The 13,268-nt window shown below is 34.1% G+C and overlaps 1 protein-coding gene across 1 annotated transcript; it reads right to left on the bottom strand.

Annotated features, from left to right (window-relative positions):
• Positions 1–4,998: 4,998 nt before the first annotated feature.
• On the bottom strand, positions 4,999–12,886 carry LOTGIDRAFT_156853 (hypothetical protein; the record flags this gene model as incomplete). The annotated part of the gene is made up of 3 exons (XM_009048120.1): positions 4,999–5,069; positions 9,054–9,188; positions 12,769–12,886. The coding sequence occupies 3 exons, from the start codon at positions 12,884–12,886 to the stop codon at positions 4,999–5,001; spliced, it is 324 nt and encodes a 107-aa protein (XP_009046368.1).
• Positions 12,887–13,268: the final 382 nt, after the last annotated feature.

The following is a 13,268-nucleotide window of genomic DNA, read 5'->3' as shown; positions in this document are numbered from 1 at the left end:
GCTTGTTTATGCTGTTATTAATAATATTCTAGTATCCTACTGGGCCATTGTCTATTAGCACAAGTTCTACCTGCAGGCGAACTTACTTTAACTTGAAAAGGTTTCTCGATGTATATGAATTTCTGATAGACAAAGTGATTGTTTGAGGATGGATTTTATAATAAGACGCTGGAATCCTGACAAGCGGAAGACATCTTGTTGACATTCTCAAAGTCAGCTTGTTTCCTGTAAATGTCTTTAGTTGTCTTACAGGAATATTGCACGATTCTTAATGAAATGTTTGTTTTTAATAAATTTTATTTACATAAAGACAATGTTAAACGTATGTTTTTAACGTCTATTTCTATAATAAACGAACATTAGTCTGTATTTTACCATGTTATGCAAACAGACTATTTCAATAGATAAAGCACATTCTAATTTGACTTTATTAAAAGGTTTTCAGTGATGCATTTATGTGCATTTTTTGTGACAAAAGGCCTGTTTTATAGACATAAAAAATCCGAGTTTGAACAATTTTTGTGGGAATGGGATGGAGATGAGAGGATGATGTTTGTTTTAGTATAAAATGATAATTAAGATAACATAGATGATAAATAAGGAACTGAATCACTATTCCCAAAGAGCACAAATCCTAAACGAGCCACCGTAAGAGAAGCCTGGGGTTAGGAAAAGAAAATATATTACTTTTTGCATATTATTCCTTTGCATATATCGTGTGGGAATTTATCCAGAATGGCAATATGGGTGCTCGTGGATCGCAGAAGTAGAGAAAGTGGGGAAGTGTTCAGATAAAATTTTACTGGTAGTTACGGGCCTGGTGTTCCTGTAAGTATTAAATCTTGTGACCATCCATTGGAGAGGTGAAGTAACGATACACAATAGAGAAATATCTATTGTTATGATCACACATAAGGAGAGGGAAAACAATTTGAATTTTTTCAGTTGGGGGCTCGAGACAGGTGTTAAGTTTCTTTTTTTAAGAATGTCAACCTTTTGCTATTCACCTGTCACAGGTCGTGTGCCTGTCGCGTGCCACTAATATATTATACTAAGTTTGAATATCTTGATAACAGGGGTTACTGTAAGGTGTTAAATATCCAGCTCATGAATATTCATAAATATTCAAAATTAAATTCAAATGTTATCTTGAAATTTGAATTACCACTCATCAATTGATTAATGAAAATGCTCATCTTGAAGACACAATCTGCGCTCAGTATCAAATTTTGTGCATTTGATCAAAACTTGGATAATAGTTGATTGATGTCTATGGGACATACTGCTATGAAACACTAATTAAATGAAAGCGTTGTAATGCGCAACTTATTTTCTTTCATAAAATGTTCATAAACAACCATTCTAGGGCAAGTTCCTCTTTTTTTAAAAAAAAATCCAATTAAATACAGAAAAGGAGACGTAAAAGTCCATTCTTCATGTATATTCGTTATCCTCCTTATTGTCAAAATAGATTTACTGCCGTAAATTGAACAAAAAAAAGCAACGCGCCAAGGTTTATCTTTCTAATGCATACAAAAATATCTGATCATACTTATATGATGTCGCAATTTAAGTCATTTACAGAAAATCGAGTTTGGTTTTTTTTTGGTGTTGTTTGATAATGTTAGGGAAGCAGCAAACAATAAAAAGCAATAAATTATTAACTTTCAAATTAAAAAATCCGACTTTTTCATTATGAAGATTGATGAAGCCTGTTTGTTCCATCACCTATTGTCCTATTCATGCCTGACTGAATATTCAAAATTTAATATGATATAATATTTTAATTTCCAATGCTATAAGAGATGGTTTATGTTTTGAAAAGAGAGGATTAAATTGCTGTTGATGGAAGCTAAAAGACAGAGATTAATGTGTTTTTAACTTTTCTTGTCTTTTGATGTTGGCTTGAAGTTATGTTTTATAATCATTACTGACAGTATTGTCATCCTTTATTTCATGAGTCATTGATTAGTCCTTATATTAAACATTAAGTCACAAATTTAAACAGAAAATTTCAAATAAATCTTATTTTCTTGTGGACTAATTTTCTATATATACATATTGTATTGATAAATAGGTCTCATTTTACGAATTGGCGGTGAAAAGGATAAATAACTGACATACATATCAGTCACTTTAAAATCATACTATCAAATTTCACATTTAACCAAACTGATACTCATGATAACTTTCCCTGACCTTTCAACCATAATGCTTTGAAGACTTTGAAAATTGAATAAAACTTCTTTTTTTTTATATTTGGGAATTTGCAAAAATGTGGAAACACAGAAGCAGATCAGAAAACTTTTACAGAATCAGGATTCTAGTAATTCATTTGATTCTTAAACAACTAGATGTATGGAAAATGTCCTCAAAACCTTAACAGTCAACTGCATATATTCAATAGGTGGATTTAACTAACGGAAGGGGGGTAACTTCTATTTCATTGCCTACAGACAATATTTGATCTAACTGTCTACAGTGAACGCGTGATATAGTTTTCACTCAACAGAACAATACCACTATACTATATCAGTGCGTTACATTATCCTGATTGATTTTAATAATGAGTGGGCGAAATGTTTACGAATTTTTTCATTTGAACCTTAGAAATACGTCAACATTTTCTTGTGAACGCGGTGGAGATTATAATTGATTTGGATACATGTGTTGATTTGGATACATGTGTTGGTTTGGATACATATGTATATTGTTAAGATCGACGATGGTTTCGACATTTGATGTTTCCAATGAACAATTTCGAATTATTTGAACTAGCCTATCACGTCGATTGTGAAAGCAAAAAAGATTAAATTTTAATGAAACAGACAAATGTATGTCTTTTGTCTCTTTGATGAGTTTTTTCCCCTCCATCCCTTCTTTTGAAAAATAAAAATAAAACAAACTCTAAGGTTTAGAACCCATTTTGTCAAAGTCCTTGATAGGGAATGAATCGTGCTCAGTGTAGTACAATAGAGATTTGAACTCTCAAACTAAAATCATTGTTTCTAGGTCCTGATTGGGGGATAATTTCTCTTCACTGGAAGAGGTTTCAGATAAGGTGTGTTCAATTTGTCTTCTATCAAGAGTAAGTTATATCATAAACGAAAGCAACGACGAATCGAACAAACTCTCAACATACCTTGGTTCTATTTTTTGTAATCCCGCCTTGGGTGTGAGTTGAAATCAGGGGTTAAGACAGAAAGGATGATAGCAGAGATCCAAGGTAAAGGTATTTCAATTGTTTTGCTAGGAGAGACTTTGTAATTGTTAATTATATTGTATTTTATCGAAAGACGCTCAGATGGGAAAATTAACCCGGTCTTTTTCAAGAAACCTCGACATTTTGGTAAAAATAAAACACTTTCTTGGTAAAAATTTCCTTCATTATATGACGATGTCTTCTCAAGCCCAATTAGGAGCAGAAAAATAGACCTCAAATGTCTTGATATTATGTATGGACGTCCGTTACCTTGCTGATATATTTCAGTATTTCAGATTAATAGTCAAACGTAGTTGGACTTCAATGGTGTTGATGATAGAACCAAGAATGGTAATATTTTGAGAAAAATCTCACAGAAAGGTAGGAAGGTGTTTGAGAAGGTTGTATGGATTCGTGTAGGTATATTTCGAGTGTATATGTAGCTCTATTGGAAAACAGGAGATTAGATGGCGACAATTTTGCAGATAGATGTTGGTAGAAAGTCAGATGATACAAAGACACCGACCAGTGAAGTGGATTGGCTGGCTTTTCATAGTTTTGTCTCCTATGGTGTGTGGGCGAATTATTTTATCCCTTTTGGCCAGCTGAGGTTATGCTGATTTGTTAAATATAGAGATGACACATTGGATGAGAATAGCACGGAAAGACAGTCGGAACTCCGAGGTTCACGGATCGCAGAATGCTAAATGAAAGCCGAATCGGATATGTATATTCTGGAGGTACGGTTTTTTTCTATAATGGTGTTAAGTGTTCTTGAGTGGGTGTTAGGTTCTAATTACTAGACATATCTTTGCTAATAATTAATGTTAGACACGGCATTTAGTTATACTGATTTTAACACTCATGTAGCTACCCCTTACACCTACAATCTTAGGTTTCGGTTTGGTTTACTTTAGACTTCTTCTTAGGTATAACATAATTCATTAGGGTTGCTGGTCAGCATATTATGTCCATTGATTTCTGTGTACGGATTTAACAGGAACTTGGTACGGCCATTAGGGATTACGATTGTGCGTGTGTGGAGCTTGACCCGATGCTGATGCTTCACTAATAATGATGTCTTATTTTGTTTGGTGGTACGGTAACCGCTTTTCTATGCATATCTTACTGATACGGCCGTACGACAAATAATTACTTAAGTATTACGATTGAATCTATTTTTCAGAGTAATAAATTCGAATTGTTACAATCATATTATGTAGAGCTTGGTCTAATTACACAAATAGATATCAGAATTATACTATTCCTTTATCTTTTTTCTTTTTTGAGTAAACATTGGTAAAGCCTAGAGACTAATCTTCCATTTCAAGTATAGATTCAATTGAGTTAATTGGTACTGATTACCCCCAGAGAATACTAGGAACAATTAGTACATCAACTACTAAACACGTGCTTACAACAAATCCTTTTCTCCTTCACAAATATCATTTTCTCCCTCGCTTCATCTTTCAATTTAGATTGAAGTTAATTCGGTGAATTACGAGCCTCTTGTTGATCAAAGAACTGTCAGAATGTAATAATGCCTGTCACTTGCCCAGTTCTCAATAACCACTATTTATAATCTAAAGACTTTGTTGATTAACAAACGATTCATGCTTCATGGGTTAAGATCGTTTTAGCGTAGATGAGAAAACCAATAATTTGTAACGCTCCCTTGCTATCATATTTCCGGCAACCGTCTCAATTATTTCCCCTTTTGGATGGCACAAATCTGGAATTAAAATAAGATTTTATTCGATTAATTCCATTGCAAAGACAATTGAACAATAAGCGTATTATAATTGGTAAAGTTCTCGCATTATTAAATCACTTAATATTAACAAGATGTCACTATTAACATCAACAACTGAAGATAAACAGAAGTAACTTTCAGATGGATAATCTGTAAGAATTTAGATTATCATTGTCAAAAGAACAAGCAAATAATATACTTGTAATTTGTTTCCTTTATTTTTTTTTAACAACGTGGATTGGTAGGCCTACTGTTAAAAATCTGGTTATTGACACTTGTACTGATAGCGGGCTGGTCAGATGGTTACATTGTTTGGTTTTCTTCCCAGCACTCTTACTGATAACAAGCTGACCTTGACACTCGTGGTCCACTAATCTTGACATTCTTGTCGTGATCCACTAATCTTGACATTCTTGACGCGGTCCACTAATCTTAACATTCTTGTCGTGATCCAATAATCTTAACATTCTTGTCGTGGTCCACTAATCTTGACATTCTTGACGCGGTCCACTAATCTTAACATTCTTGTCGTGGTCCAATAATCTTAACATTCTTGTCGTGGTCCACTAATCTTGACATTCTTGTCGTGGTCCACTAATCTTGACATTCTTGTCGTGATCCACTAATCTTGACATTCTTGACGCGGTCCACTAATCTTAACATTCTTGTCGTGGTCCAATAATCTTAACATTCTTGTCGTGGTCCACTAATCTTGACATTCTTGTCGTGATCCACTAATCTTGACATTCTTGTCGTGATCCACTAATCTTAACTTTCTTGCCGTGGTCCAATAATCTTGACATTCTTGCTGGTAGCTCACGGATCTTGGTAATCGTAGTGATTACAAACTGGTCTTAACACTCGACATATATAGTTACTGATGACAAACTTGTCTTGACACTGTTACTGATGACAAACTCATCATGACACTGTTACTGATGACAAACTCGTTTTGACACTTGACACAGTTACTGATGACAAACTGGTCTTGACATTGTTACTGATGAATAACTTATCTTGACACTGTTACTTTTGACTGGGTGTCTTTAAAACTGCACAGAATAGTGTGATAGTCCGGTTCGTTTACCTGTTAAACCCAGGGTTCAATCCGGGCATAGGTTGAGGTGATACCTTTTAAACCCGGTTTCTGCTTCTCAGGTCGAAAGCATCTAGTCGTTTGGATGGAACTGTAAACTGAGGTCCCGTAAGTCGACTCGATTTTGCACTTCTCACTCTTATTGTGGACAAACTCGACTTCTTATACTGACTATTTTTGACAAACACCGGGGTTGATATGCGCTCATTGACTAAATTGTCATGATATCGAAGTTGAAAGAAACTAAGCTGACTAACAAACTTGCAGATTTCACTTCTGTGTCCGGGTTGTCCTGAACATCTATTTACAGACTGGACCAGACGGTTTATTACTAACAAAATAAACACTAAAATATTCTTATTAAAAAAATTGAAGTAGACGCACTACTTTTTCACACTTGAAGTAGGCATTCTGAAGTGGACAGTCCTACTTAAAGAATCGTGGCCAGAAATTTAGTTATATTTACTCTAAATTCAGACTTATATTATTTTGTTTTAAATTTCCAAAATGTTTAACTAAGTAATCTCCAACAGTTCTCAGATGTTAAGATGTAACCGTTGATGGTTTTATATATTTAATAAATGCTAGCCATTATGAAATATAAATCTAGCCATAAGACCTTTACATTCCACACAAATTATTTAAACCTTTATACCCGTCATACCCATTTGCCTGAGATAAGCAAAGTGAAGAACCAAAACGTTTTATGAAAATTGGACAATGGATGGGTTATAGTGGGTAGAGTTTAAGCCCTTGAAAGAAAACTTTGAATAATTGGTTCAGCACTTGAACTTCGATACCCCTAACTGTCCGCTATTACCCAAGGGAAACATTTTAAGTTGAGAACCAGTGACTTAAAGGATCTAAAAACTGTAACTTTTAAAATTTCAGCGCTTTCTTTGTAGCCCGACTGTCTCTGATGGGTGTTGGTTTCTGCCAGGATGAAATGTCAATATCAAATAATTGTATTGTCAGTAGTGTCACTATCAACTTGTCTCTTTTAAATGGCGGCTAAAATTTTAATTGAGATTAGAAAAAATATTATATTCACAATCACGCTTGGGACGACTGGAGCGGAAAAAATGGTGATTAATGACGTCATATTGTAAAAAGGGATCTAGACGTGACATGTGATTAACAAATGATTAATGATATTCGCCATTTTTTGTTTAATTACCACAAATTTCATTACTTCACAAAATCGCTGTCGGTCCTATTTCAATTGTGGCGTTCGATAAGTGAATTAACGTAAATCACAAGAAATTAGAAAGAGAACTCCTTACGTGTAATTACGTATCCTCCATTTTCCACTAAATCATTGGAAAGGTCACACTTGATTCCCGAGAGAGTCGAATTAAAATATTACCTTGTCATGCGAGTTTTAAGGAATTGGTATTATGTTACCCAGACAATAAGACAGGATCGTCTGGAAACAATGACACGAGTTTTTGCGAGACTGTATCAAGTGTCCTGACGTAACAAAAAGTCTTTAAATATTTATAGTACCACTTAATAGTTTTTGTCAAACAATACACTCTTCTTGATATGCGGGCTGAATTTTCACAGTGAGCATTCCTTCTTCACAAAACAATAAGCGTTCTTGAAAAACTCAAGACCCGTCAATGCCATATGTGACACGAAATAAAGGAATTATTTTTTTCTATACAATATTACTCCACATGATACAAAGAACGATAACTCTATGTAAATATGGACATCTGTCGCTATTTTCTACCGTTAGTTCTAAAATTAAAGCCTTAATTACATTATTGATGTAATTTGACTGAATTAGCTAGCCTGTAATGAATCGATTATTAGCTAAATATAATACACACAATGTGGCTTTGTAATGCATGTTAATCTAACAAAGATGTTGACAAAATGATTTTATTTCAAGATAACTTAAGTCTATAATATGCATCAACCGTTTCTAAGATAAAGCAACTTCATAATATAATCTAATGGTATGATTAGCCTAAAATAGGGTAGAGTTTAACATTTCTAATAAAAACATTTCATTGGTGAAACTTTCACGAGACAATATGGGATTTTATTAATACACAATTTACTGAGAACCGTCCAAGGATAAGTTAAAATTATCACGTACTATACCAACCACCTAATCGATTTTTAACAATTGCGCTAAAATAAGTATAACTTATATTATTGATAGATTTAATTTTTGTTTTTATTATGCATTTGAATACAGTTGATGACAATAAAAAAATATATATTAGCTGCAATAATGATGATCCCTTTTTAACGTCTTAGACTTTTGGGACTTGTAGAGAAAGCCTTTGTAATAATAATACCATCATTCTTCTTTCAAAAACTCTCTGAGCTGCACTCTCACTTTATGCTAACCTACTCACTCTTATCATGGCGACCTGAACGGCATTTGTCTCGCTAACCGAAGTTTCAAATATCAACGAGGGTTGTACATAAAATTGAAACGACATGTTATAAAATATGATAAGTGGAAGCGTTGTCTTTAAAAAATAGAAAAAAAAGAACGGTGGCTTATTGAGTATTACTATTATATACGTTTTAGGGGAGGGAATTTTTTTTTTACAAAAGTATGTCAATATCAAGGGACAAAACTCTAATCAACGAGTACGCCCTTGGTAGCAAGAAGGCAATACGCTAACGTAGCAGTATATTCATTGCAGCATTATTTTTTTTAACAATTTAACCATTTAAGCTTACATACTAATTATTTTCTCTATAAGCTCCAGCTTAGTATAACAATAAGTCAAGGGAAATAACACAAACCGTGCATCGAAAAATGGTACTTATCAGACCAGTTCTGCAGTTTTTATGTGTTAAAAAAAATTTAAACGGCGGGTGGGCTGAAGCGACGACAATATCCTTCCAAATATGGCCTTGTGAATATGGTGCATGAATTTTTTAATTATTTGATAGAAAGACCCCCAATAACAAGCAATCTGATTAAAACACAAATATGGGTGTTTCGTTCTATTTCAGCATGAGACTCCACTTACCATTAATCCATGATCTGATATATGAATTGTTTCCTGCAGAACAAACACGAAACGATACATCTAGATCTAAATTTATTAAGATTGTCTCGGAAGCTTCTAACTTTTCAATATTTAATTCGTATTTTCTTTGGTTGACTGAAATATAATATACAGGATTTATAATTTCTGCAATCCTGCAATTGTATCTATACATGTAATATGTTAATTCCTGGAAAGCAAATAACAATTGCCCACGACAGAGATCTCTGGAGGAACCGGCGCACGCAGGGCCTTCAAGCCAACGGAGCAGCTACTATTTGTGAGAAGAAAGAGAGGAAGAAACAGTGTTCCAACCCCCATCTACCCCTGTACATGATCCAGAATTGGTTTTCATTCTCATATATAAACCCCACTTGACAAATAACTTGTTAATACCTACTTGCCTGTCGAGTCGATAGGAGAATCCATCAATGTTAATTCAGTTTGCGTAAAGATACACCAATTTCACAAAAATAGGATCATGACTGAATTAGATTGACCATACTGTAGAATGACTGATAGCCACCAGCAACTAGGACTGTCTCCCTTTAAATGGTTGCTAGTACTTTTTAAAATCTGTTTGATCACCAAAGAAATCAATCATTGACAATTTCTTATCAATTTTTCTGAGCTGATCTGGATATGATAACGTAATCGCTTCAGACCTAATCTTTTTATAATTGAAGTGTTTTAAATAAGGTTATTCTATGGCAGAAATCCTCCTGTCAGATTAGGGTCAAATAATTCCTGACTTTTTTTTATGCGAGACTGCTATTTAAATTATCTTGGCTTTGAAGTTTGACTTTGTTTAATTTAGTCATTTAAAGAGAGAAATACTTTGCCTCATTAATCAAGAAGATATAATAGTTTGACAGCTCCATACTCAACTGGCGGAATGATAACGGTATAATAGAACGTTGTCCGTTTTCAATATCATTGCACCCTTTCTTCCAATTTTCCACTTAAATCATTGTGCAGCACATCTTTAAGGATAATATTAGCTAAACAATGAAGATGTCATTTCTTTGTTGATTTCTTTCATGACGTCCAGGCAAGATATCGACTCACAAAATAGGAACAAAAAGATTTTCGCTAAAATTATTCAAATTCAAAGATCAAACAGAATAGAGTATTTTTTCAGTGCCAAGCATGGTTATTAATCAAGAGCCGCGGGGGATTGCCCATCTGATGAATAAGCGACAATTACTGGAAAGATGAAATCCAAACGACCGCCCGCTAGTCCAAGCCGAGAGATTCCTTAATGAAACAGACATCTCTAATTGCCACAAGCCTTGTCTCTTTCTTTTAGTCCTAGAAACAAGGGTTCAGGGGTTATTATCAAATTGACAGCATTGCTATAACCTTTCGCTTTATGATATAACATATTAACCCTAGCACCGCCAACTCAATTCCCAAATGAATTTCACTAGTCTCAATTTCTTTATACCAACCTCGTTTTCTACAACCATTTAAAAACTAAGGCTCAATAGTGTGAAATTGCTAGATTTTCATCTAATTTTCCTATCGTTCTTTCGCACGTGCCTCCACCATATTTTACGCATGGTATGATTCGAGAGCGAGAGAATTAAGCCGACTTAAATCGCCACGGGTATCTTGATTCCCCTGTGGTTATAGAGCAGCAAATTTAATAATGTATTTTAATGCAATGACTGACATTTCTGGTCAATTATGACAATGTTACTGATATTTTCAACACAGGTCAAATAGCTTCATTTACTTTTCCTAGTTGTATTTAATTTCTTTCACATTATACTATATCCTGATGTTGTTTTACATCGGACCTGATAGCACGATCAGATGGACTGGCCAAATCTGGACTCTCGGACCAATGGGTTTCATTAGGCCACAACCCTACCTTTATTTGATTTTCGCATCGAATTTAGAATATCATATTTTCACTGATTCGTTAAAAAAATATTTTTGTAATCTGAGTTGGGCTCTAGCTGACCCCTCTGAACCCTCGTCCAGTCGTCCGAATGCCCATGTTAAAGTTAATCCCTTACGAATTTTTGTGAAGTTTCTTAGTCAAAGCTGTTAGCGAAAAATAAAAGATTTTTAAGATAACCAAAAGTAAACAACACTATTGTCATGACAAACATTGTTTTATTATTGACTATACATGAAAGTGTTAATTTCGATTCCATCCCATTCACACATTACCTTCTGGCATTTTAACTACAAAATAACTGCTATAATGACTAACAAATTGTCTTGTGTCTTTCAGCATTAACTCTGGCTATTTTGGTGTTGATTTCATGCCTAAAGCATTTGTGGCATCTTTTTTATGATTCACACCATCTCGAATGTCAGCCACGGGGAATACTCCATTTTAATAACTGATGCAATTAGTCTCAAATAGAACATCTTTACATTTCTTTTTAAAATTCAACAGAGGTTTGTGTAATCAAATTACATTGAATCGGATTTTAGAAACTAACAAACACGTATTAAGGCCTGCAGAAACGTCTCATCATTTTGTTTTTATTTCGTTTTTCATCCATTAGATCAGTTCTCAATTTGAAGGAAACACCGGAAATCGGAAGTAAAAAGCTGCCATGCGTTCATAACGACACGACATGGTTAAATTTAAGTGTCTTTTTGTCCATGTATCATATTTCTTTTGCAATAAAAACTGTTCCATAAACAATAAGCGATTTCCGATGAATATCTGATCCGCGTGAAATCCTCTACAGATTTCCTCGCAATGATTTTGATAAAAAATAGAGTTGTAGAACCGTATTCCGCACCCCAATTAAAAATTTTAAACGATAATCTTATCACTGTATTTATGTTTCATAAATATCAATATACGTACATGTCTACTTTACTTTGTAATCTTGAGCAGTGATTTTTGTTATCTTCCTAATTTAATTTCTACTTATTGAAACTATATGGTCTGTAAACACTATTGTCACTTCTGCTCTTATTTTACCAAACTGAACATGGATCTCTCTTGTAAAACACCAATGTTACTTCTGCTCGTAAAATACCAAACTGAACATGGATCTCTATTGTAAAACACCAATGTTACTTCTGCTCGTAAAATACCAAACTGAACATGGATCTCTCTTGTAGAATACCAATGTTACTTCTGCTCTTATTTTTCCAAACTGAACATGGATCTCTATTGTAAAACACCAATGTTACTTCTGCTCGTAAAATACCAAACTGAACATGGATCTCTCTTGTAAAATACCAATGTTACTTCTGCTCTTAATTTTCCAAACTGAACATGGATCTCTCTTGTAAAACACTATTGTAACTCCTGTTCTTACTTTCTTACTTTACCAATCTTAAAATGAGTCTCCCTTGTAAAACACCATTTTAACTCATGCTCTTACTTTCTTACTTTGCTCATCTTAACATGAGTCTCCCCTGTAAAAAACCATTGTAACTCATGTTCTTACTTTCTTACTTTACCAATCTGAACATGAGTCTCCCTTGTAAAACACCATTGTAACTCATGTTCTTACTTTCTTACATTACCAATCTGAACAGGAGTCACTCTTGTAAAACACCATTGTAACTCATGTTCTTACTTTCTTACTTTACCAATCTGAACATGAGTCTCCCTTGTAAAACACCATTGTAACTCATGTTCTTACTTTCTTACATTACCAATCTGAACAGGAGTCTCTCTTGTAAAACACCATTGTAACTCCTGTTCTTACTTTACCCATCTGAAGATGAGTTTCTTTGTAAAACACCATTGTTACCCCTGTTCTTACTTTACCCATCTGAACACGAGTTTTTCTGTAAAACATCATTGTAACCCCTGTTCTTACTTTACCCATCTGAACACGAGTCTCCTCTTGTAAAACATCATTGTAACTCCTGTTCTTACTTTACCCATCTGAACACGAGTTTTTCTGTAAAACTTTTACTTTCTTACTTCAACTGCAAAATTGTTATACATTATTGAGATCGTCGTGTGCTGACAGTACAGGCTTTTATTTGGAGATATTCTTGTTTCCAAACTTGTCAAATTTTTGACAAAGAAACCCTTACCGGTACGTATAGGCTATAGGCTTATTCATGACATGACATAGCCTACTTAGATAACATAATGAACTTGTAACAAAAGAACGTTTTAGCAGTCGACCAAGGTCTGTTTATCTCGGTGTACTTTTTAGAACCTTCTTTTAATATGGTTCATAAATGAAATGATCCTCTTGT

This window comes from Lottia gigantea (assembly GCF_000327385.1).
Source record: "Lottia gigantea unplaced genomic scaffold LOTGIsca_12, whole genome shotgun sequence".
Lineage (NCBI taxonomy): Eukaryota > Metazoa > Mollusca > Gastropoda > Lottiidae > Lottia > Lottia gigantea.
This window is presented reverse-complemented; position numbering and strand designations above follow the sequence as displayed.